The 27886-nt window shown below is 41.1% G+C and overlaps 1 protein-coding gene across 1 annotated transcript in view; it reads right to left on the bottom strand.

The window, feature by feature from the left end:
• The window catches only part of AR (androgen receptor), a 170263-nt gene extending 142591 nt beyond the window's left edge, over positions 1-27672 (bottom strand). The window contains exon 1 of the mRNA XM_079909806.1: positions 25021-27672. Coding sequence (XP_079765932.1) covers positions 25021-26555 — 1535 coding nt within the window. The 5' untranslated portion in view covers positions 26556-27672. The remainder of the gene's footprint in view (positions 1-25020) is intronic.
• Positions 27673-27886: the final 214 nt, after the last annotated feature.

Raw genomic sequence — 27886 nt, 5'->3', positions numbered from 1 at the left:
TCAGAGAGCAGAGACCATGGTTGGTGAACAGACTTCTACATAATCATAAAACAAATATTTATAGGAAGATGACTATGTGCTAGGTTCAAATCCTTACTACATCACATTTTAGCAGTAGAACCCTAGTCCAGTTCATTTATGTCTTTGAGTCTTAATTTCTTCTTCTATAAAATGGACATTAAGATTACTACCCACTTCACTGGGTCATTGTGAGGATTAAAATGTCAGAGCGCTTTACACATATATAACTTTGCAATAAATAAGGTAGGATGGTCCTGGAAAGCAGTTAAGCACAGCAGAACAATTTTCAGAATGCTGATTTGAGTATATGAACTATTTTTGACTACCCATGGTACAGTGAACTAGCCAAATAAATGGCAGAGTTTCCTCCTTGAAAAGTGATTTGATAGACTAGTTTGATTGGTTTTGTTCCTCAAGGCTCAAGGCTTACCTTGCAGTCTAATGATCTACTTACAACTTGAAATCCAGCTTCTATCACACTAGTAAAATAGAAAAAATAAATTTAGATTGATGTTTCATAGCAAATCACAAGAAGCTGTCCTTTTTCTTTTACATACTAGAATTTTTTAATCTAATATTCTATCAATAACTGGACCAACGTCTAGAACCTCCATTCTTTTAGAGGATATGAAAAGTATCTTTATAATAATATTCTTGTGAATGATATTTTACTTGATATTCTGATTTGGATTTTTTTTTTTTACAAAAGGTTAAAAAGAAAGCAAGGAAGTCCCTACACACCTGAGGTCCTAACACCTGTCCCTTAAATATTTGTTGTTAACAAAATTGGATACTTTATGCCATACGTATAAAACATTATTTTTACCATGGATGTATAATCTCAGAAAAGTCATGACTCCCCCTCAACCCAATACTCACCCTCCCTCCCTAGAAAAGGCAGAATTAAACCAAATCAGTATTTTCCCAAACAAAACAAAATGACCAGGGTTTGCTGCAAAAGACTATCTCAGAATATTACTTTAACTGAATAAATTTTGTTTTATGAAATATCTACCCATTGCCCTTACTTTTCTTATTTTTCCCTAAATAAGTGAAAAGTTTGTCATATGCAGTCATTTGGTACTTACTGAGATAGTCTTTATTATGACCATATGCAAATGAGGAAATCAAGGTTTGATGTTATCAATGTTGGCTAGAATGTGGAGTCTACATACAAACCTCCATCTTCTGACTGGAATCCAGGACCACAGACTCCTCTGTATTCAAATCAATGTAACAGAAGAAAAAAATCAACTGTCTGAATTATAAAATATGATAGATTTTACCCCTTGGTTTTGTTATTTGCATTATTTTACATTCAGTATATCAAACTAAGTTAAGAGCGTATAAACAGATACAATTATTTAATCATCATATCAATTGTATATAAATAGTATGTCTAGGTGTTTGATAATTTTTAATTGTCTTAAAATATTTTAATTATCTTTCCTATAATCTTATAGGAGGATTAGATTAAAATACTTATGGAATCTCCTTATTAATCATAAAACAGTTGACTTCTAGATAGATATTCCTTTAGCATAGTACCAAATTAATTTCCTATACCTAGGTAACTTAGATGTTCCCACTGAGCCTAGTCCTCTACTAGTGACCACTTCCTTGTCAATGCTTACCATAATTGAGAAGGAACTGTACTCTTTAGAATTCTGTATACACACTAGATAAATGAATAAAGGATGACGTCAGAAAAATCATGGCTGCCCCCATAAAGGACCACAGGTACCCTGGGAAGAGTGCAAAACTGCCATAAAGGGTCCCTGACCACATCAATGGATCAATTTGTATGACAGCTGCAGTGACATTTAACAATCTCTTTAATATCTTGCAAAGAAACAAGTATAATAAGCAGGTGAACCACATTTGGAAGTTTCCTTCTTGCAGTGGCAGAACAAACACCAAAAAGAGTATATCAAGCAAAGAAAGAGAAACCAAAAGAACTTAAATTTAAATACAGGAGATCACCTTCTACCAGGAAAAAAAAAGGAGGACTGGCCTCCTCCTCATCCCTGCCCCTCCCTCACTGCCTTCCTTGGATGAACACAGCAGCCCAGGACAAGGAAAGATGGGATTCTGCTAAGCTTCTCTCTGTGGCCCTCATCATTCCATTTCCTATGAATTCCATCTTGAGCCCCCAGCTGACTCCATACAGATGAAGAACATGTTCATCCCTCTGTCATTTTTCATTCTCCATTGTGTCTATACTCCTTGTGCTCTAAGTCCACCTCAGAGCCATCTGTAGTAACTCCTCAAAACAAAAAGCCAAACAAAACCAGAGAAGTAACATCTTCTAACCCAGTAATGAACATCACATATAAGACTTCACAGTACAAATAGATGCCTTCTCTACCATCAGTATGCTGAGTTTCTCTAAAAGCATGTAATATCTTATACAGCCAGTCCTTTCAAATTTAATTCACTGACACAGTGAAATTAGCATGAAAAGGTTTACAATTTAAATACCACTCATTTACCAACAATTCTCCCCACACACGTGTCCTGTCAATAAAGACACAACATGTACAATTCTTAAATTACTCTTTTGACATCGTACATGAAGAATTATGCAGACCTGAGTATCAATGCACACCTAAGTACCATGGTGGCTAGAAAGCCCCAAAATAAACAGTAAGTTCAACATATCTGAGATATCTCACAAAATAATCCAGTGGATTCCTCAGAAAGCAGATGGGCATCTTGTGAGATCAATGGGTACACATGCACAAAGATATAGCCAACAACACAGAAACAACAGAGAGACAGCTACATGGAAATATCTGGTCACAGAAAAACAGAAAGATACATGGACCATTACATATACAGTCAAATACACACACAGGGACACACACAGAGACAACCATACACAACAGATTACAAACATAGACAGTTCTTCCCAAAGCTGATGCACACAAGCTAAAATGAAAGCACATGCACAAAAAAGATAACAGGCCAATTCCAACTGATGCATACAGAAACATAAAGAAGTCAAAAATTACAAGGGCCCAGAAAAGCAAGACACAAGTATACAAGGTCAGAGAAACATGAACTAAGTACACAGATGCATCAAAACGTACACATAAAAAGACACACGAAGACAGGGACACTAAGGGCAAAGAAAAAGACACACAGAGAAGGAGACACACGGGGAAGGGCTAATACATAAACAGAAATGGTCATCTCAAAATTGGCTTGCATTGGCACTCGAAGACCCAGCCAGATGTAGAAATTCATACACTGACAGGAACAAAGAGCTATATACATAGACGCAGTGACACATGGGCTGGGAGTCAGAGATGTCCACAAAGATAGAAACATGTCCAAAACCAGAGGGAAAAAATATAGGAAAGCACAGAGACACAAGAACAGAAGAATGGAAGAAAAGACACAGGGGCACATTGACTCAGTAAGATGCATAACTTGGAGACACAGGTACAAAATAAGAGCCATGGTCGCACTCGGAGAGTACACAGAGTTAGACGCTGTTTCTAGGTCTCTGTGCCACAACTGTTCAGAAATGGATTCATATAGAGAAACACACAGAGTCTGGTACACAATTACATATAAGCATTAAACCAGAATACATGTGCAGAAACTCACACCTATCCTGTGCACAAAGGCTGAAAACTGGAGGACACAAAGCATGCTGCTTCCTGTCCCTAAGAGTCCTGCAGGCAGGCCAATGTGCATGAGAAAAGCAGCCTTGGTTTAGGTGATAGTGTTTTTTTCATGTTAATAATAATGAATTGCTCACCCCCCACCACAATCCCCCACCTACACTGTAGTCTTCCTCAAACCACTTAATACTAAAACAGCTTAATAAGCAAGCTAATCTATATGCCTAATAGATAATGGTGTGGCTGCATCCCACAGGTCACAGTCCAAACCTTACAACACTCACCACTGAGTTCCAAGTTTTCAACCAAAACCTCCCACCTGTGAGGCCAGAGTATCATGGGAAAAAGTGACAAGGAATGTCAGGAGCACTTTGCATTCATTTCCCTGGTATACTTGTACAAAGTCCTGTTCAAAGCAGGCCTCCAGCACCTTGGAGGCAGGCTTTTGCAAAGGCAGTAAGATGAAAGAGATGACCTCTGAGGAATCCCTCTCTGCTCTTAACACCTACAGGAGAAGAGAGCAGTTTGGCAAATCAGAGCTGAAAAATTTTATTGGTATGCACAAAGTGGGAGAAGGAAGGGGGCAGAAAAGCAAACATGCCCTCTCCATGCTAATCATTTCTTTGCTAATTCAGAATTCACAAACATGATCTAATGTGGACAGTGGTATTACACATGATAATCACACTTCCTCCATCTTCTAGGTCCTTGAAAAAAACAAAGGGGAGGGGAGGGAAATATTCCCACTTTAGCTAGAGCTGGAATCTCAGATCCCATTGTCCCCAATGTATTATAGAAAGGGTAAAAATCATGGAGATCACAGAATCTCTGAACTGAAAAAGGCCTTAAAGAGCATCTAGTACTGATGTGGGAGTAGAAGCCCTTGATTTCCAATCTGAATGTGCTATGATGAGTTTTGTGAATTTGGTCTAATCCCTCTTCCTGCCCAATCCATATAAAAGGGTACTGATTTCCAGAGTCCCCTCTAAATTCTGATAATCTCTGATTCTTTGGTATAAGCTTGACCCTTTTCAACTCACTGTTTTGAATTGATGTCTAGAAGAGAAGCACAATTAATCCTTAGAAGTGGAAAGAGAGTAATGTTTTTCACCAAGTCAACAAATGCCTGTTACATACAAATAAGGAAAAAAGCCCAGATAGACATGCCTACTTGAAACAAGCCTCAGATGTTAAGTCTGAATAAATAAGAGAGGCTTTGGAGAGTGAGAGAGGGACTTGGTCTTCTTTACTTGCCGTCTGCTGACCCCTGAATGTGTAACCCTCCTTTTACACTTTCTCAATGCTTAAGCAGTCCACTGCCCTCAGCCCATAGTTACTACATCTGTAATGTGGCTGGTACAGGGGCAAAGACCCACCCCTTAAGCCACACATGTTCAGGCTTTTAGGAAAAACAGGACAAGGTTTTATCAGTGAAGAGTAGCATAATTTTTTGACCATACAAAATCAACACTTTAAATCTATAAGCCCTTTCTGAGTTTGCAAAACACTTTTAGACTTATCCTTTCATCTATAAAATTAGAATTTATGTTCTAATTTACAGATGAGGAAATTCTGACTCACAACTGTTAACTTGTCCAAGGTTACACAGATAGTAACCAACAAAGTCTGGACACAAATCCTGGTATTTGAAGCATACCTTCACTGCTCTTTCATGTACCCCTGCCTTTTTCTTCACTCATGGTCCTCCTCGTAATCATTCAACTTCTCCTCCCACTTTGGTTCAGCGGAAGGAAAAGAAAACCCTGGCATCAACTCAGTGCTGAAAGGAACTCATTTCTAGCTCCCACCTCCATGTCTGCACAGAAAATAGGGAAGCAGGAGGGGGTGTGGCCTTGGCTGAAGGGCTCTTGGAAGGGAAGGGAAGGAAGCTTTTCCCCATCATTCTCATTACTACTAGCTCTCAGAGAACATTGTGGGTAAGTTTACGAAGCTAAGGAAGTAAAATAGAGATGACAAGTTGCCAATGAAATTCACATCCCAAACTAATTTTCCTGAAGTAGCTAAGACTTTGATTTTCCATTTTACAGTTAACCAAGACACTTAAAAGCCTGGATTAAGCTCTGGGCCACAGTACTCATGAAGGTTGTAAAAGTTTTTCTGAAGATTTCTTAAGAACATTCTAGAGAAGAATAATGTTGAAGGGAGGCAAGAAGCTTTGGCTAATGGAGAATAGATTTAATGGTCTCTATGAAAAATAAAGCTGAAGTCGTGTGGAATAGTGAAAACAGCAGTGAGGCCAGAGGACAAAAAGCTGAAAACCGAAATTCAAATCCCAAGTCCACTAAGTTACTCATTGTATGACCTTGAACAAGTCATTAACCGTCTAGGATCAGATTAAAGATTAAACAAGAAAATACCTTGATATACACCTAGCACTGAGAGGGAGATGCTCAAAATGTGTAATATCTGATAATAATTAGTTTACCCACACTAGGAAAGAGCCTTAAGTGTCATGTTTTCAAAGCAAGTGAAATAGTGATGCTCTAGTTCTGCTGACTGGTTACTTGGAAAAAGTCTAAGATCAGCTCTTATACAACAATCCTTGTCACCCTGATCCTCTACATAATACATACACACTGGGTTGGAACCCACTAGGACAACTTAACCTGCCCCCATAGCTCCTACTTGGCAATGCCCTAGCTCTCATCTATCATCACACATGCAACCCACAGCGCGCGCGCACGCACACACACACACACACACACACACACACACACACACACTGAAACTTTCACTTTTGTTCTTAGGAAGATAGGATTAGATTAAAAAGCAGTTACTCATTAAAACTTCATATTCATATACCCAAAATAAAAGACATCTACATTTTTAGGAGGGCCATACTCACTATGCAAGAGGGATATGACTTGAAATTTGGGTAATGTTATTTCATAAGCATCTGTTCTTATGTTTACTATTGAGATGTCAGTCCCCAGTCTCTGAGATCTTTCAGACCTGAGATGATGTCTTATTTCTCTTTTCATCCTCAGAATCCAGCACAGGGTCAGTTACAAAGTTGGCACTCAGGAAATATATTAATGGATAAAAGAATGAATTAGTGAATTAATGAATGAAATGCTTATCATTTGACAAGACTGATATTGCTGATAATAAAAATGATGATCCACAAAGGATGGAGCAAATCTTTAACTCAAAGTTGAAAATAATGTTCCCAAATCAAATGTATACTCATTCATTCATTTATTCAAAAGCAAATCTGTACAGTGAGCTTGAAAAAAAATAGGACTTACAACCAGAAATACATGGTCCAAGTCCTGGTTCTTCCACTTTTTGTCTAAATTACCATGGAATGTCCCTCAATTGCCTCCAGCCTCAGGTACTTCATCTGTGAAATGAGGATTTTGATCCATATTGTGCCTACCTCCAAGTTGGTTTTGAGAAGACAATATGCCTGAAAGTACCTGGTGCACTTTCAAGCACTTTATACTTCCCAGGAATTTGAATCATTTAGTCTCAAACATGTCCAATGGCTCCACTCCCATTTTCCAGTCCTCTACCATTTCACATATCAATTGGCTATAACAAAGCCAGCCACCATATCCTCTGAAAACCATCTAAAACTGAATGCAAAAGGGAAAGGATATACAAATATAGAATCATTATGTTGTACACCTGAAATTGACATATATTATAAATAAATTATACCTCAATAAAAGAAGGTGGTGGGGAGGAAGGCAGAGGCCTAGGTCTCCTGCCAGTTTCAAGCAAATTTTGGCTTATCTGATTTCTTCTAGGTCCTGGATATGGCTGTCTGAACAAGTTACTGCTGCCACTGATAAAAAATCTTAATACCAACCTTTTAAAGTCATCCAAGAAGCATCCCTTTTGGATCCACCCTGGCTCCTATGCCCAGCAAAGTGAAGGGCTGTGAGGAAGATTCTGATGGGAGGGAGATGGCATGATAGAAAGAAGGGGGAGGCTATGTAAGTCATAGGATGCAGACTGAATAAGTAGAAATGGCAAAAGTAGATGAAGGGAGACAGCAATGGACAAAGAGGAGAGCAGTTGCCTTGAAAGAGAAAGGGGCTTGGAGTCTGTGGAACAGGGTTCAAAGAGGCCAGGACCAAGTTGAAGCTCAGGGCTTTACAGGATGAAACCAGGTTTATAGGAGAAAAGCCCAATCTTTACCTACAATGAACTACTTGCTAACTGCCATTTTCTCCACTAAAAAATTCATAACTGCAGTGGTGGACAAAGTATAAAGAATTATACTACCTATAATAGATAATATATTACTTTCAGCTACCTATAGCAGAAAGAAGCATTACAATTTCAGACAGCTGACCCACTGGTACAAGTGCTGCCTCCCTCTCATCTTTACTCTTTTATAAACTAAGAAGAAAACAAAAAGTGATAGAATAAGAAGCCTTAATAGATGCTCTCTAGAGTCATGGGGGCTAGAAGTGGGTCACCTTTCCAGTCCCCATTGGAGGAAGTCAGATAGATTCCACCTCTCAACTTACTCCCCCATAGATTAGGGTATAGTCCTTGCCTCCTGTGACATGCCAGTCTGCTCTTCAGTGACTCAGCAGATCTTTAAATATACCCAGGCAAGGAGCTGCTCTGAGACACAGTAAAAAAAAATGTTTTAATCTGTTTGGGGTGTTGAGAGGCGGTCAGGAAGGTCCTCTGTTAACATGAGGTTCCCAAGCAAATTCAGCATTGCCATGAAGCTCTCTCTCTATGCTAAGAGGCTTGTTTTTGTTCTGCTGTCTGCTGTTTGCCAGCTGTGTAGAGCACAAGAATGAGAAGGGGGATGGTTCCAGTCCATGGAAGGAGTGAAGGAAATTCCTGCCCAGTGATTCTGTGGGGGAAGGGGACCAATGTATGCAATGGAGTGACTTGTTTAAATGTAGGGGCCCCAAACTCACCAAGGGCCCAGACTTTGCACTGGGTCATTCTGTTCCCTGTGGAGGACCATGACCTCTAGCTGAGAGGAGGGGTCTTCTTACTTTCCCTGTCTTCTCAGACCAGCTCAGTCTTGCACTTTGAAACAAGCATCAACTAGTAAAAGATTTCAGCTGGGCTGAGGGAAGTAACTGAATAACTTGTATTACCAAAACAAATCACGCTCCTGTTATCTGCAATGACCTCACACTTACATTCCGGCCAAAGCATTTTGGAGACAGAGCTTTGTGGAGGGGAGGAAGGGACAGCAGTGGCCTGAGGAAAGGCTCATGTACTTCAGAGTCTAGCCATGCGTTTTCCCAAGCTCTGCTGGTCTGTTCTAATAATAATAATAATGAGGAGGAGGAAGAGGAGGAGAGCCATTTATCAAGCTTTTATTCTAGGCCAGGCATTGGTCAAGACTTTTTACATCCATTATCTCACTTACCCTCACAAGAACCCAACGAGAGAAGTATTAATATCTTCATTATATAAATGAGGAAACTGAAAATAAGATTAAGTGGCCCAGAACACACAATTGGTAATTGTCAAACTCAGGATTTAAACTAAAATCTGTCAGGTGCCAAAGCCTATTCCTGAATGTCAACACATTATATTTTAGCCCTGACCCCAACTTTTTCCCCAAGAGCCCTCATCCTATCTGTTGTTTATTAAAAGTCCCTAACTCTGTGATGTATGTCTAAATTCATCCAGACGGGCATTTTGGAGTTATTGATAGGCTTTTAAATTGTTAGAAAGTGACTGTGGAAATCACCTACTATGAGTTGAAACCTCTTCCCTGTATACATGGTCTCCAACAAGTCCAGCTTTTTCTTTTTTTTTTTTTTTGTGGTACGTGGGCCTCTCACTGTTGTGGCCTCTCCCGTTGCGGAGCACAGGCTCCGGACGCACAGGCTCAGCGGCCATGGCTCACGGGTCCAGCTGCTCCGTGGCATGTGGGATCTTCCCAGACCGGGGCACGAACTCGTGTCCCCTGCATCAGCAGGCGGACTCTCAACCACTGCGCCACCAGGGAAGCCCCCAGCTTCTTCTTGAATGCCTTCAATGAGGGTGAATTTACTACTTATGTGATACTCCCAATGGACATAAAGGGTGCCATAAATAAGAAGAAGGGAACTAGTATTTCATCATTTACTAAGTGGCATGCCCTTTATCTAGTTGTTTTATTTAGTTTTCACAATAATGCTGTGAGGAGAGCGTTATACAGACGAAGGAGTTGACGTTCAGAGAGGTTAAGTTAACTCACCCAAGGTCATACAGTTGGTAAATGGCTGTGCCAGAACTGAAAGCCAAGTCACATCTGATTGCAGCATCCCTTGTACTTTTCTTTAGTCCCTCCTAGATGAGGAGTACAAGCCCTTGGGGTAAAGAAGGCTGTCAAGATTTTCCCAGGTCCCTGATCTGACAGGGATGGCAAATTCAAATGCCTAGAACAGTCAAGCAAGTAACTTAAATGAATAAAGCAGGTTGCTCGTGTCTGGGTAAACTGGAAAGTACATGCTCCATCTAGAGGAGCACTTGCTTCTCACCTCCAGCTGGTTACTGTCATGCAGGAATGTAGTCCCAATAATTCCAGATCTTCATTTCCCAAACTGGAAATCTGAATTTTTACGTGAAATGTTAGCAACTAATTTGATAAACACACACAAACACACACACACACCCCAAAACTCATTTGGTCCTTGTTGGAAACTTCCAATATAGGGTGAATCCACTATGAGAAAATGTCTTCCTTTTACTGAACTGCAATTTATCCTCATTGGATTTGCCCTTTGGGGTACTACAGAAAATATCTAACTCCTTTATTCCATGATAGCCCTTCAGATATATTGAGACAATATTTATGTCCATTGCTCCCTACCTCCCTTCCCATACCCAACTCAGCATCTCAGCTTCTTCATGCTTAACAAGAGGAGATGCCTCATGAAAAATTGGGTTGAACACCACATTGTAAATATGGTCTGACCAGAATTCACTTCCTTTATTCTGAATCCCATATTTCTATTAATTGAACTTATAATCCATTATTTGTTTTTGGCACTTAATATGATTGGCTCAGATTCACTGAATAAATAAATGTTTATGGAATACCTACTATGAGCCAAATGCTAAGCTATGTGTTTTGTATAATTTACAGAAATATATCCATGAAACAACCTTTGCCCTAAGAGAGTACAATTTAAAAAGATATATAAGATAAGCATATAAATAATTATAATTTAATAACTAAGTATATATCAATGGAGAAGGTAAAAAGGGCTGAATCTAAAAGATATTAAGCACTAACTCTTGACTTATACCTGACATCCATCATGCATCACGTCATCTGATCATCTCCTTGCAAAAGTCTTATAATCTAGAGATTTCGAGCACTAGTTTACAGATGAAAACTGAAGCCTACATTCTTTCAACCATATCATGTCACAGAGATAACTTTCTCAATGGATTAGGGGATGAGAAATTTCATCTCATATGAGACTATATTTGAGCTAAGGTTAGAAAAATAGATAGTATTAAAATTGGGATAGCCTTCAAGGCCAAAGGAATAATAGGAAAAACAACAAGTTCAAGGAAAACAGGAGTGACAACGGTTTAAGGTGACAGATCCATGTGGCTGGAGTTAAAGATTTCTGTAGGGTAATTATAGGAATTAAGGTTGGAAAAGTAATACAGATAATGAAAAGCTTTGAACACCAGACTTAAAGAATTTGTATTTTAACCTATAAGCAAATGGAGAGGAGCTGCAATTTCAAACATGCATTACACAACTGCTCAGGAAGGCTTCTTCTGTGCTAAGCATTGAGAATACAGAGATAAATTAAACAGAGTTCTAACCCTCAAGGAGCTTATAGACTAATGGATGTTTAAAGGAAGATACTAACAATATTGTAACTGAGTTTTGGGAAAGTTAATCTGGTAGGATGAATACAATATGAATCAGAGAGCAGCACAGAGGACTAGGGAGAGCAGGCATGAGGTCACTGCACTAATCCAGGCAAGAGGTGATGAGGACTGGAACTCACGGAGAGGGAATGACAGAGAAATCTTTGGTAAACAACAACACATCATTTCACTACCTTAATTCCCAAAGCCTCCAGTGCAGCTTTTCCCAGACACTGTGGGATCATCTCTGATGATGACACATTTTGAGTCAATCTAGCACCTCAACAATGCTTAGCAGGTGTCCAAAGAAAATGACATACAAAAATATGAGTATGGTTAAGGTTTTTGGTTTATTATTAGGTAGCTGGTGACTGAAATATCTCAGTATAATTTGGTCCTTTTTATTTAAACGCCTGATCAAACAGATTTTTCAAATGAACAACTGGAAACTCAGACTACACACTTGCTAACCTTTGTATTTTTAAACAAAGATGAAAGGGAAGGAGGGGTAGGTAAAGTAAACAGACTCAAAACATGTTCTGGAATCCTTTCTGCACCCAAACATCAAAGGAGTTTCCATCTTACTCCCAACTCTCAGTTTATGAGACCTCATCATCTAATCAGAGGTTGGACAATGCTTCAGAGAAGTAGACCAATATGACACTTTTGGAAAGATGCTTCCTCTTATGTACTGCCAATTTTCAAAAGAAATTCCTAAGTAGTTATCACTTATATGAGTGGGAAGATTGCACCTTCCTTAAAAAAAATCTGGAGAGAAGCAGACTTTCATAGTGGCCTTCTTACATTTCCACAATAACAAAAAAGTCATCTGACAATCATATTCATGACTTCCTATGGAATCCTGCACAACCAATTTGGGCTAGAAGAACAGAGGTAGCATTTTCTCATACTGGGAAGTTCGCCTTCTTATTTAGGGCAAATCCCATATGCTGACATTTTTTCCTTACGTTTTTGTTCCTTTTGACAATGCCTGATAGGACATGGATTCTGATCATTCTCCCATTCTCTGTCCAATCTTGCTGATGCAGAAAGTTAATTTTTAAAAAATGAGAGGCAGGGCGATACAGAAGGAGGAATAAAGGGAGACAAGTCAGTGTGAAAATGGAAACAGAGTGATAAAATGCAAAGAGGTTTGGCAGTCTGGAGTCTCGAGTTCAGACTCTGGTTCTACTAATTACTCACCATGTGCCCTTGGATAAGTACCTTTCCTTCTAAGAGTCCTTAAAAGAAGCTGGTGTATTTTAAGGACAAGAGGTGCTCAATGTTTGAAGCTCAGGCACAATGTTTTTGCATTAAAAAAATTCTATAATATGAATAGCACTCCTTTCCCTAAATGTAGTGGAAAATAATATAAGTTGAGGAGCAGAGCTACCTAGATTCTAATATAGTCTCTTTCACTTACTTGTTCTATAACCTTGGGCACGTTACTTAATTGTTCTGTTCCTATTCACTCACCAGTAACATAGAAATGATAATCCTACTTACCTCAGGGAGTTATTTTGAGAATTAAATGAATTAACACATGTAAAACACAGAAAAGAGTTCCTGACTTCAAGAAATCAGCCATTTTATTTTTCTTACCTTGGTTTCTTTCCTATTTAAGCAGGCATTGCATTGCCCATGTTTGTAGTGGGCGTTGAGATTTTCAACCACCTTGGAATCTCCAGGCCTTTTTCAACAATTTCTGTAGTTCTGCTTTCCAATTCCTATTGTAAATGATCAACTTCTTCCCACCACCCCCTTTATGTTCCTCCACCTCCACTTTAATCTCCAGGAACTCAGGTATTCTGTGAGGATCAGTGTACGATATAGGGTCAGTGTTTAATGAAGTCACCCTAGTCACCAGTCTTTTGGGATAGTAGAGGTGAATGACTAGCTAATCTGAGAAGCTGTTGGTACTAAACAGTGATTAGAACCTCGCAGTTACAAGCCAGACTTCTATTACTTCCTAGCTGTGTGACCTTTGGGCAAGTCACTTAACCTCTCTGGGACTATTTACCAAGGTTTTTGTGGGAATTAAATTAGTTAACCCATGTAAGGCACCAAAATTTGGCACATAGTAAGTGCTATCATTATTATTGCTATTATAATTCTTTGTTCTGAGTGGGGAATCACTTTTCCAACATAGAATTTTCCAAAGGAGCAACAGACAGCTAACCCTCAGAATAGGCTCTGACTAAAAGAAACTAGCTTTTTGTGTGACTTTGTTCAAATTCCTTTCCATCTCTCTGCCTCAGGCACCTCATTCATAAAATGACCAAACTGGACAAGATGGTTTGCCACGTTCCATAGACTCTAATATCCTACAATCTCAGGCCATTTATGTTCCAGATCTCTGTAAGTTTCAGCTTAGATCAAAGCTCAGTGGCCTTTAAAAGTCTACTTACTGTGTTTTTCATGGATAAATTATTTTGGTGTGTGGTTCAGTAAAAACATAATAACAATATTTTGGTTCGATTGAAGGCAGCAGCCACTTTGCGTGGTGTTCTAGGTTTTTATTCATTATTTAGTTTAGTTACCTGGTTTAAGGTTTGGGCAAGAAGAAGAAACTCACACCACCCCCAAAATGAGGTCTCAGGATAACGCTAAGAAGCACCAAGCTGGAATCCAGGAGAACTGAGTTTGTGCTCTAGTTATGTTGCCAGCTTGTTGTTTCGCCCTAGACAAGACTCCACTCCTCTCTAGGCCCCTATAAAGCAAAAGGGGAGAAGTGAGAGGGCATCAAAGATCTAGGTGGTCTCTAAGGTTTTAATCTCCTTGAAAAGCAGAAAGCTAAGGGCACTGCATGAAAACTGAGAAGAAGCCAACAAGATGTTCACCAAATAACTCAAATTTTATACATCAAAAATCAAACTCTTGATTCCTACCCACCCACACACACATACCGGCTTTACCTACAATATTCATCATTTCAGTAAATGGCAATCACATTCTTCAAATTGCTCAGATCAAAAATTTGGCAATCAGCCTTGACTTCTCTCTTTTTCTCACAATGAGTATCTAATCTGTCAGTAAATGCTGTAGGATCTACCATGAAGACACATCAAGAATCCAGCTACTTCTCATCTCCTCTACCAATAACCCCTGGTCTAAACCACCATCATCTCTTACCTGGATCACTGCAGTAGCCTCATCTCCTTGCTTTCGCCTTGCTCTTACAGTGTTTTCTCCACACAGACAATCAGTAAACAAACAAATGTATAAAATATCAAAGAGTGGTGGATGTTCTGAAGAAGAGAATCTGTTAAAATATCAGTCAAATCATGTTAATCCTCTATTCAAAATCTTCCAATGACTCCCCATATCGGAGTAAAAACCAAAGTCCTAAGGAAGACCTGAGATGTCCCTTATTAACTCTGATCTCATCTCTTATCACTCTCCATTTACTTAAACTGCCATACAGGTCTCTCTGCTATTGTCCATCATACAAAGTATGCTCTTGCCTCAGGTCTTTTCTACTTGTGGTTGTCTGTATCTGGAATATTCTAACTCCAGATATCCCTATTGTTCACTTCCTAATTTCCTTCAGGTCTCTGCTCAAATATCACCTTCTCAGTAAGGGCTTCTCTGACCAACAGATATAAAATAGTCCTTCCCACTATCAATCCCTATTCCCCACACTCTGCTAAATTATTCTTCATGACATTTATCACCATCAGATATATTCTACATGTCTCCTTTCATTAAACTGTAAACTCCATGAAGGGAGGAATTTTTGTCTGCCTTGTTCATTGCTGTGTCATAGGTGCTTAGCATAGAATTTGATATGTAAAAAGCTCAGTAAGTATTTGTCGAATAAATGCAGTCTATAAAGTAAGATGGCAAGACTGTTGGCAACTTGAATGCCCACACAAGCCAATCCATCAGTCCAGTAAATGGATAAAAGACCCAGAAGCCTTAAGAGCTTCATGAATTTCTATTGATACTAGTTAAGGTTATTTTGCCTCTCTGACTCTCCTATTTCCTATCTATGAGGTGAGCGACCTGTGTGATAAAAAAGGAGCACTTGATTTGAGGAACAAAGAGTGTGGCTGAAATCCCAGCTCTGCCACCTTGAGGCTGTTTGACTTTAGACATGTCACTTAACTTCTCTGAACATAATATTTACAATGGGAATGACAGTATTATAATAGTATGGAGAATATTAAAACACAGTAAACCTGGCTACCTGTATACAGTAGAAAAGAGGATGAAATGCAATAATGGAATATGAAACAACTCTGTAAACTGTAAAGTGTTACTGGAATATGTCCAATGTCACTGTTCCCTGTGCTACATTCAGAAAAAGTTGTCAAAGAGTCAAATAGTGCTACTAAAAATGTTTTGAACTTTGGAAAAGAACATCCCAGATAAAATACTAAGTACCACTGTAGCTTATTTATTGTCTGGTACTAGGTTGTTCTGGCTCAAGTTATCCTGTGACATGTTGAATCCACCAAAGGAGGCCAACTATTTCCAGGGAAACCCTGTCACAGGACACTTGCAGTCCCCCTAGCGGCCAGATAGTAAGACTACACTTCCACAAGCAAGGAACACACTCAATTTGCACAAAACAGAACCCATAATTAAGGGGTTGGCCATTTTAAAGCTACATCATCTAATTCAGCAAAGGCCTTATAAAAAAAAGTTTTCATGTTCCCCTTACTCCCAGAATTGTCTGACTTGTGCTCTTTGCTTCTCTCCCTTAACCAACACCCTGAAAACCCATTTATACAGAACCTCAAAGCAAGCCACCATGATCAATGGAAAACTTGAGAGCAGAATGATAATTCTTTTTTTTTTTTTGGCTGGATAAATGCTTTATTCTTTTGCCAGTTTTTATTTTATTTTTTTTTTATTTTTAACATCTTTATTGGGGTATAATTGCTTTACAATGGTGTGTTAGTTTCTGCTTTATAACAAAGTGAATCAGTCATACATAAACATATGTTCCCATATGTCTTCCCTCTCAGAATGATAATTCTTGATCTGACCACCACACTGGGCATCTTTATTGGCTCTCACGCCAAAATTAGACCCATTAATCACCCTCAATTTTAATTACTTCCCCATATATTGCAGACTTGTATAGTCAAAGACATCAAAACATGTTCCCAGAAAGTGCAAAAATATAGCCAAAAATGAGAAAGTAACTAGTAACTGACTTGACTGGGGTGGCACTGTTGAAAAAGGAGAAATAGATTCCAACCCCTTGAGTTCACTCTTCATTGTCTTTCCAGAAATACTACCTTCTGGTATCTGAAATATTCATCAAGACGTATAATCTATTGCTTGAGTTAAATCATGTCCCAACCTCATCCATAAGGATAAAAAGCAGCCATAGATAATATTGTTGACCACTTCCACCTATGTTGATCCATTTCTTTTTTGGATATCTGCATTTAAAAAATACATACCATACAATCCAGCATCTCATCATACTGGCATCATGGTGTTGCCATTCTGTTTTGTTTTTATTTTTGTTTTAATAGCTATAAGCTCCTTGAGGGCAGTGATCTCAAGATTCTCCCTGAATTGTGTTCCCTTTACCCTGATCTCTCTCTAGTACACAGATGGGCATATAGCAGGTGTTTAATGAAAAGTGGTTGATTGATGAATACTTTTTAAAACTCACTTTATTAGGGTCATCTCTAAAGACAACTACGTCACAAGAGGACATTTTGTTCAGTGGCCTGTCGTTCACTTACCATTTTCAGGACACAATAGCTATAGCTGATTAGATATGACCCTTAGCCTAGAGTGTTAATAAGACCAAAGTTCAATCCCTTTATAGGTAAATTTTATCTCTTCTTTATGGTTATAGAGTACACCCCTGAAAAGAAGCCCAAATTATATGAGAGTAAATGGACCACTTCTTCATCTACAAATACACACCAGAAGGAGTGGTGGCATTTACCTTGTCTAAAGGACAACATATAAAAACATAAAATTATGACTCCAGCTGCTTACACAAACCTAAACATAAGCCAAATACAACTAACTAGTGATTTCTTTGGCTTAGTTTGCATCTGTTACCTCTTCATGTTAGTTTAGTGCATAGAAATTATTATTCCTCATCCCCTTGCTAGTAGTTCCCAAATCCAAATACTAAAAAGAGGACTACTAACTGCATAAACCTTATTAATATGTTTCTTCTCTACTGTTGTCTGAAGACCTGAAAATTTTAGAGACACTCTTCTATTCATCCAGGAAGGGGCTGGCATTACCAATTCTAATTCACAGTTGAGGAAAACTGAGAACAGTGTCCTTATGCAGCCTTCATACAGGATGAAACAAAGTATGCTTTAACTTTCAACACAGCAGCAGAAACCTTTTGCCTCTTAAGTCCCAGAGGGGTTCAAAACTCAGGTACTTTCAGCGAGGTTGCAGGATACAAAGTCAATATACAAAAATCAGTTATATTTCTATACACTGGCAATGAACAATTTTAAAGGATATTAAGAAAATTCCATTCATAGTAGCATCAAAAATTAAAACATTGAGGAACTAATTAAACAAAAGAAGTGCAAAATTTATACTCTTAAAACTACAAAACGTTGAAAAAAGTGAAAATGACATAAATAAATGGAAAGACATTCCATGGCCATGGATCAGAACACTTAATGTGGAGATGACAACACTCCCCAAATTGATCTACAGATTCAATGTAGCCTCTATCAGAATCCCAAATGGCTTCTCTGTAGAAAATGACAAGCTGATCCTAAAATGCATATAGAAATTCAAAGGACCCACAATAGTCAAAAACAATCTTGAAAAAGAAGAACAAAATTGGACGACTCACACTTCCTCATTTCAAAACTTATTAAAAACTTACAGTAATTAAGACACCGTGGTATTGGTATAGGATCAATGTATTGTAATATAGCCCAGAGTCCAGAAAAAACATTTACAGTCAACTAATTTTACACAAAGGGTGACAAGACAGTTAAATAGGGAAAGAATCAACATATGGTGCTGTGGTGACTAGATAGTTACATAAAAAATAATTCAAAACCGATCAAAAACCTAAATTTAACAGCTAAAACTATAAAACTCTTAGAAGGAAAGCTAAGTGTAAATCTTTGTGACCTTGGGTTAAGCAAAACCTTCTTAGATATGATACAAAGATCACAAGCTACATACAAAAAGTACATTGGACTTCAAAATTTTTAAAGCATGTTCTTCAATGGATACCATCAAGAAAGTGAAAAGACAACTCAGAGTATGTGATAAAATATTCACAAATTGTAATTTCTTATAGGATTTTTATCTAGAATATATTTTTTTAAAACTCTTACAACTCGGGGTTCCCTGGTGGCGCAGTGGTTGAGAGTCCGCCTGCCGATGCAGGAGACACGGGTTTGTGCCCCGGTCCGGGACTATCCCACATGCCGCGGAGCGGCTGGGCCTGTGAGCCATTGCCGCTAAGCCTGTGCGTCCGGAGCCTGTGCTCCACAACGGGAGAGGCCACAACAGTGAGAGGACCGTGTACCGCAAAAAAAAAAAAAAAACCTCTTACAACTCAATAAGAAAAATAATCTAATTACAAATGAGCAAAGACCTTTTTTGCAAAGAAGATATACAAACAGTCAATAAGCACATAAAAGGATGCTTAATATTATTAGTCATTAGAGAAATGCAAATCAAAACCACTTTGACATACCACTTCACACCCGCTGTGATGTCTATAATTAAAAAGACAATAACAAGTATTGGCAGGATGTGAAGAAATAGGACCCTCATACATTGCTGGTGAGATTGTAAAATGGTGTAGCCACTTTTAAAAACAGTTTGGAAGTGCCTCAAAAGGTTAAACACAGAGTTACTATATGACCCAGAAACTCCACTCCTAGGTATGTACCCAAAAGAATTAAAAAACATGTTCATAAAAAAAATCTTGTACATAAATGTTCATAGCAGTATTATTCATAATAACCAAAAGGTTGAAGTAACTCTAATGTCCATCAACTGATGAATGGATAGATAAAGTGAGGTACATCCATAAAATGGAAAGTATTGAGATGTGCTTCAACATGGATGAACACTGCAAATATTATTCTACATGAAAGAAGCTAGTCACAAAAGGTGACGTATTGCATGGCTCCATTTATATTAAATGTCAGAATAAGCAAATCCATAGAGACTGAAAGTAGACTGGTGGTTGATAGTTGCTCAGGGTTGGGGTGGGGTTTGACTGCTAAGTGATTAAAATGTTCTAAAATTGATTGCGGTGATGGTTGCCCAACTCTGAATATAATAAAAACCATTGAATTGTATGTATACTTTAAATGGGTGAATTATATATTGTGAATTACGTCTCAATAAAGCTGCTGATTAAAAAAATAAAACTCAGGTACTGCATGATCTAAATTGGCAGCATTCTCAAGTAACCAGCACTTTAGAGCTATATGCTTATCTAGATGAGCCACTCTCAACACTGCTCTGCCCTGTAGGTTGGCAACAGGAATTGGTGTAAGAGAGAAGGGATGGCAGCATTCATGAGTGTGCAAGGAGCTGTGCATAAATCACAGCAGCAGTCACTAAAAGTAGCCCTTACTGAGCAAAAATCTAAAACATCATCTGTCAGGTGGGAAAGTTCAAGAAAAAAAGTTGGGAAGTGCCACTCTAGAGAGGTTTCCCTATGGTAAACAAATGCTATAGAAAATGCAACAACTTCTACTCCCTCAACTAGCAAAGGGATGTACACTAAGCACCCTCCTGGCTTACTCAAACTTACATGAGTGCTAGTGAATAAACCAGAAGATGCTGGGTCTTTTCTTTGAAAAGAGTGCTATATAAATATGAGATTTCATAATTCTCTTCAATATGGCAAATGCCAACCAATACTGATAACTGTATGGAGCTTTACAAGCAACGAGGGAAAAAAAGTCAACTTTGTGCCTAGGATGAGGATAACTTACTCTGAGTTCAACATCTCAGAACGTGATGTAATGCTGGCAGGCAAATTCTGAGGTTGAATAATTTCTTCAATACCTTTCTTTTTTTAAAATGATTAATTCACATATAGCATCACCATATTAGCTCAGCCAGACAATTCTAGCAAGCACCGTTGCATATAGATCAGGTACTACTTGTGAAAGCACTGCAGAAGTTTGACCCAGACAGAGCTGTCTCAGAGGCGAGAGGGTCCAGTTATTCTCAGGTTTTGAGAAAACGTTGCCAAAATAGCCAGTAGACAGAGAGAGACAGAGAACAAGAGACAGAGACAGCAGCCAGCAAAATACTTCATTAAATCACCAAGTCCTCAAGCCATCTAGTTCAGCTCCCTCAGCAACTGTTAAATCAGGCTCTAACCTTAAGGTAAAAAAAGCCCAGCTATTCATTTTGCAATTTCTTCAAGTCATCTATCTAGCCTTAAAAGAAAGGTGCTGAGGTTGATCTGATCTGTTACTCTCCAGATTAAAAAAAAATTCTTTAGGAGCATGCCACAGGTGTAATGAGAAAAAATATCCTGAAAAGTAGAAAAAAAAGTCTATATTCCAATATCAAAAGCATGAAAGGAATAGAAAGAAAGAAAATCGGGGACAGGCAGCACTTAAGGAAGCTGCGGACAAAGAGAAAATGGTGGAGGTAGGGGATGGGGAGAAGTTTCCTTTTCCCTCTCAAACCAACCTCACAAAACTTGATTTTTATTTGCTTTCTATTTTTCAGAATCATGATTTCAGGTTTGGTTATAAAATAAGCCCCTTGCTTACCACAACCAGCTGGCATTCTGCTTTCTGCTTAGCACAGTTCTGAATGAAACTGGTGGTCTTGATATCACAGTAAATAACAATAATAATAAAATTGTCCATGTCCCTAACTCCAACTCACATAATCCCACCAAGAGCAGCCACAGTACAAGTAAGAGTCGGGAGACCAAAGAATTGTTTGGTTTAAATACATATATGTATACCAGATGAGAAAATTACTACAGGGAGGTAAAACGTTTAAAAAAGAAAATGAAATGTGCCAGCAAATTCAATATATTAATATCAAAGTTTACAGCGTAAAAAGAATGGACGTCTGATGAGGCAAAATTAGCACTGGCAAGAAAGCTCCCTTAAGTGACCCTGCAACAGGAAAGCTGCAAGCATCTTCAAAAATGTCTCTCACTGATGTTAACCTTTGGCCAAGATGAGAGAGATACTCTGTGGACAACCAAGAGAAGAATTCTATCACTACATCTTGCACATATTTTCAAATGGGGTACCACCCAGTGTGGCTATATGGTCCTCGGGTTCTGATTACTGGTACCCAGACAGAACTCACCAGTTATTTACTGACCGTGAAGAAAGGATGCTTCTTTCCAACATATTGACCCTGAAGGCCTATGGACAGAGAGCGTCATTCCCAAAGCAAAACTCAGATTTACAAAAAAGACAAACTGCTCCTTGCAATATAGTCATAAAAAGTGACTTGATAACTGTGGAGAGGAGAGGAGATGGAAAGGGGAGTTAATAAAATGACTTCTTTTGAAACAACTAATGGAGAAAGGCAGGATTTGCCAATTTCAAAGCACTACTAAAATACTACCTATTATGAAGACCAGAACAAATTATCAAGAGAAAAATTAAAATGTTCTTTTTGCATCTGGATAATTTATTTAAACGCCAACTCTAATTCCTGAACAGGCTCTCCTTGGTCTCATCTCCCAAGAATAAATATTTGTCATATTATTACGCTGTTTGCTGGGATATAAAGGGCCCTACTTCTGTCAAGTGAGACAGTGGTCAATTAACAAAGTTGTAGTCTTATTTGTTCTTGGTGGAAGACAGCTCCATAAAATATTATCAGGGTTTCACACAAGCCCTATCACTTTTTATTATTCCTTCTGCTCATACCACATGCTAAAATAAGTAAAAATAAAAATTAATGGACCACCTTAGGCCTCTCTCCTCTCGGCAGAAATATTGTAGATGCATAAGAACACAGAGCTGTTCCAGAAGTTATTAAGTTAAAAAAAACCTACAATTAAATAACGTGTATGAACACACACACACAATCAGAAAAGGGAGTAATCCAACAGATTATTGAAAGTCTCTAGAATGTTGAGATTTTTAACTCAAAGTTGGCATATAATGCATGCAATACAGAGAGGGTGGAAGCTCTAGCTTTGGCTTAAAATAATTCCTTGCCTTTCACCAAACTGTGGCCCTACAAAGTGAGGGAAAGAAAGAGAAAGTAAGAAAATACCAACTTTTAGATTGGGATTTGTTGAATTCTGATGAAATTGATAAATTTTCAAAAACCTGATTCAAGGATTTTCTTTGTCCTAGAAATGAAAAATCTTTGTCAACACACAAGACAGGAATGCCAGTTTTCCCTTTCACTAGATTCCTATAACTAGTGCAGCAATCACAAACCAGGAAAGATTAAATAATCTTGTACTTTATTCGGGTACTGCTAATGTCTCACTAGTTGAGGTCATTAATTTATGCAGGTTTTAGAAATAGAGAAGTTTTTCCATTAAGACCTGGGATAAAATCCCCTAGCTTACTGCACACCTGATGGGAAGAGCTATTTAAAAGCTCTCTGTAGCCACTTTCTGAAAATTTCAGGTTATGTCTTCGAACACACACACATCTCTTAACAAATATGTGGAATCATTCACCCCCTCCCTGTTAACTGAGTTACTTGGGTGTTGGGGGAGGCATACAGAAGAGGGACAGGACGGTTCCAGTGACTGGGTAGGTCATGAAGCACCTTATACATTCCCCCCAACCCCGCCAAAAGAAAAATATTTCACAGTAGAAGAGAGCTCCGCTGACTAGCAACCGCCCTAGGAAAAAATATATACTCTAGCAAGTAAATCTGTTCTTATGAAATGAAGACCTTTTGTCCCACAGTATAACCACATTGCAAAAATTTTTAAAAAAAACAAACTTCAAATTAACTAGAAAAGACTGACAATATAAATGAAGCCTTTGAAAATCCTGTAAGCCAAACCTTAAGAACCTAAAAAATATAAAGCCTGGTTAGAAGCTGTTTCTTCAGTAACCCAGAAAATAATATTTTATGAAATCCTATCCTCCTCTTTCTTTTCTAACACTGTGCTATCAACCTTCCAAGAACAGAAGCATCAGTGAAAGGAAGCAAATTGTTGGATTTAAGTCTCCAAACAAAGATACTAAGTCTAACAAATTTTGAAAAGTCACAGGTAAAGAAAATAGCTACAGAAACACGGAACAAGACATCAACATCCATGAGGACATCAGCACCCAGCAGATCTGAGGAGTTAGTTCCCCAGTCAATATTCCCTCCCTCATGGGAATAAACTAATATCTTAGTTTACTAGGAAAAAAATCTTTAATGTGGTCTCCAAAGTGCTCAATTGTGGTAAGTAAGAATTTTTAACACGCAAGATGAAATTGACCGCCACTTTTCTCATGTCCTAATGAAAACTATTGGGCAAGATTAAGGCTCATAGGTCCCTAACAGTTCTTACTTAATTTGTTAGAGGTAACATATCATGTTTTAAAATGCAAGTATGTCCTTAAAATGAAGGAATATATTGAAAAGCCCTATTCCTTTTGTAAACCCTAATCTCACAAAAGCAGATTTCTATGCACACTGGAATAGCAGGAAATCCTTTAAACTTTTTTCCCAACACTTTTGTAAGTCAGACTCAAGTCTGGTTAAATTGTTCATTAAAAGAACATTCTCCTCTTTATAGAGCTAATGCAAACTCAAAGTAGGAACTGTGGATCTGTTGTAATCCATAGAGCAAATAAACACTTTACAAGAGAAAACCAACACTACCATCTAGTTCCAACATTGTCAACCTGTGAGGGCAAATCTTGCCCATTGTTTACGGGGAAAGGGGTCATTTGGCTTTCCCCTACCTTTGCCTGCTCTAATCTTGCCTGGTTGGAGTCTCTCTCCTGACCTCCAACCCTGGGGCAAGTCCTCTTTGTTGCCAACAAAGGGACTTCACTCCTTCTTCACACAGCGGCCCTCAGAACCCAGAGACCACCTTCTTCCCATAATCCCATACTCCATTTCATCTCTTTGGAGGAGGCGGGTTGAGAAAAGCTTGGGTCAGTTATTTTGCCTCTAACCTGCCAAGACCAGCCACAGGCCAGGGGGGCAATCCCTAACAGACCTTAAGAGGAGAAAGTGCCCATATTTCTTGTCCAGGTTCTCTGATTTGGGGGCGGGGAGAAGGAGAAGTAGTGGAGGGCTTAAGGGCTTTATTTCGGAAGATGGCCCTTGCAATTGGATTTAAATTTGGAGTCAGCGGGACATGGAGTACCAAGTGGCAGGCAAGATTTTTGGAGGCTGGTGGGGGGCGGGGGTTGTCAAGGAATCTGGAAGGGCTTGCACCAGCACCCAGGGCTCACAGTGGTGGGGACTGGAGCACACAGTGGGAGTTCAGAGCGCAAAGGTCGAATCTTTGGTAGTCCAGGGAAAGGCTCCAGATTTAGGGCGGCCCTTTCTGTGGAAGCTTGTTCAGCTCGCCCAAGAACAGAGCGTTTGCGCGGGGAGGAGAGGACTGACTCTAGGCTTAAAGACATTTTTAGGAGGAGAAACTTACCGCATGTCCCCATAAGGTCCAGAATAGCTCTCCATCCAGGGGCCCATTTCGCTTTTGACACAACTTGGACTTGGATAGGGCACTCTGCTCACCACGCCGCCGGGATACCACACATCGGGTGGGGGAAAGTCACCTTCTTGGCCCGCCAACCCCTGAGGTGGCCGAGTGTAGCCGTATGGGGCTACAGCCCCTGCCTCGCCTGCGCTGCCGCCCCCGCCTCCGCCACAGGGCCCATAGAGCTGGCCTTCTTCGGCTGTGAAGAGAGTGTGCCAGGAAGAGGAGGCGGCAGCTGAGGGTGAGCCTGAGCCCGGTCCTGCTGCACCCCCGCCGTGCAGGCTCGCCAGATCCCCATAGCGGCATTGTGCCGCCGCGGCCGCCCAGGCGCTGCCATAGTCCAGGGGGTTCTCCAGCTTGATGCGGGCATGAGGATGCGGAGGCGGCGGAGGGGGCAGCGGCCCAGCCAGGGCTAGCGGAAAGTTGTAGTAGTCGCGACTCTGATAAGCTGCTACCTCGTCCAGTGCTCCAGACTTGTACAGAGACAGGGCGGATGGCAGCTCAAGTGTTCCGGAGCCCCCTGCTTCGCCGCCGCCAGAGCAGCGCAGGCTCTCACTGTCCAGCCCTTTGGTGTAACCTGCCTTGAAAGGGGAATACTCAGCAGTCTCTTCGGTGCCCTTGCTCGGGCCATCATCCAGCAGAGAACCTTTGCATTCAGCCAACGGGGCACAAGGAGTGGGACGCACAGCTGGTGGACCTCCCAGGAGCGGGGCGTACATGCAATCCCCCCGAAGCTGCTCCCCAGGACTCAGATGCTCCAATGCCTCCACACCCAAGCCCATGGAAACCGACACTGCCTTACACAACTCTTTGGCGCTGTCCGAGATGGTCGAACTGCCCCCTAGGTAACTGTCCTTGGAGGAGATGGGAGCCCCAGTGGCCTCCCTCGCTCTCCCGCTGCTACTGCTGCCTTCAGATACCGCCTCCTGCTGCTGCTGTTGCTGCTGCTGCTGAAGAAGTTGCATGGTGCCGGCCTCGCTCAGGATGTCTTTAAGATCGGTGGAGCAGCTGCTTAAGCCGGGGAAAGTGGGGCCCAGCAGGGACAACGTGGATGGGGCAGCTGAGTCATCCTCTTCCGGAGGTGCTGGCGGCGGCTGCTGCAGCCCCTTGCCGGCTGCCGAGGCAGCTCCTGGCTCTGGGACGCAGCCACGATCCGGGGGGTCCTCGGGAGCTGACTGCTGTTGTGAAGACTGCTGTCCCTCGTCCAGGGACAGGTAGCCTGTGGGGCCTCTGCTCTGGACTTGGGGAGAGCCATCCTCACTCTGCTGCTGCTGCCGTTGCTGCTGCTGCTGCTGGGGACTGGTCTCCTGCTGCTGCTGCAAACGGGCGCCGGGAGGTGCTGCACTCGCGGCCGCAGGGTGCCGGGGACCCGGGTTCTGGATCACTTCGCATACACTCTGGAACAGGTTCTGGAAAGCTCCTCGGTAGGTCTTGGACGGCGGCCGGGGGTAGACCCTCCCCAGACCTAATTGCACCTCCATCCTTAAGCTTGGGTGAATCTTCCACCCAATTCTTTTATCCTGCTCCCCTTCTCTTGCTGAGAAGAGTTCAACAGGCTGCTATGCGTAGTTGCTGCAGCTAGTTGCCCACCTGCGGGAAGCTCCTGGGGAGGAAACTTGCGGGAGTAACAACTCCAAAGAATTCTGACAGCCTCAAAGTCTCGTGCAGAGGAAACACGCGCTGGACACGATCTTCCCTGGTAGGCTCACAATCTGCTCCTGAATACTTGGAGGGTAGATTCAAAAGATGCTCAAATCTTGAAGGGGGGTGGGGAGGAAAACCCTCTGCCTTCTGAATTTGGTGTCCACTGAAGCAGGTGCAAATAAGAACCAGGTTATTTTCTTTTTGTTTTGTTTTGTTTTGGGTTTTGCTATTCGGTTTTGTTTGTTTGGGTTTGGTTGGGGTTTTGTTTGTTGTTGTTGTTGTTTTCTTTTTGGGGGGAGGCTACTGAAGTCCTGACTGCCTTTTCATCCTTTGATCTCTGGCCCCACAAACTGGTGGGAGGGGGAAGCGGCGTGCAGGGGGAGGTGGAGAGGGAGTAAGAGGAATCTGGGGGTCTGCCCTGCTTACCGCCTAACCAGCCAGATTCTGGCTGCAGTGCTGAAGCGGCTCCCCGGTCTCCTGGCACCCCAGAGCCGTTTTTGCAACGTGCAGCTAGCTCTCCCGCTCGCAGCCAAAGGGAGTTACCTCTCTGCAAACTCGGGCTGGCTGCGCTGGGCTGACTGCAGGGGGGTTGAGGGGGCTGCGAGGAGAAGGCGGAGGCAGCAGCAGGACAGGAGACCCTGGAGGGGGGGCGGGGTGGAGGGGAGGAGGACAAAGGCAGGCGTCAGTCCTACCCGGCACTTTCCTCGCTTCCTCCGAGTCTCCAGCAGCTTTTAAAAACTTCACTGAAGAGGAAAAGGCAGCTCCGGGGAGGCGGCTTCGAAGCCGCCGCGCCGCAAGAGGCGTTGGCTGTCGCCAGAGCCGGCTGGGGTTGACGCGGTGCGTCCCTTCGGCTCCTGTCCCACACTGAAGCAGCTAGCTCGGTCGCTTTCCTTCCGTCGCCTCCTCTGCCTCCAGGCTTGCTCCGGACCCTCTGGCTCTCGCTGCACGCTGGCTCCCCGGGATCTCGGAGGGGGCGCTGGGAAGTGGAGAGCAAATGCAACAGTTTGCGAGTCGGGTCCCGCCCCCGCCGGGCCGGCCTCCTTGCCTTCCCCACCTCCTTTCTCCCTCCCCTCCCCTTTGATTTTCTCCCCTCCCCTCCCCGTCCACTAAAGCCGGGCGGCTTTGGAGAAACAGGTGCTATCGCAGCGTGGGTGAGGGCAGGAGAGGC

This window comes from Stenella coeruleoalba (assembly GCF_951394435.1).
Source record: "Stenella coeruleoalba genome assembly, chromosome: X".
NCBI classification, from domain to species: Eukaryota; Metazoa; Chordata; class Mammalia; order Artiodactyla; family Delphinidae; genus Stenella; species Stenella coeruleoalba.
Note: the sequence above shows the minus strand (reverse complement) of the source record. Positions and strands in the feature narration are given on the sequence as shown.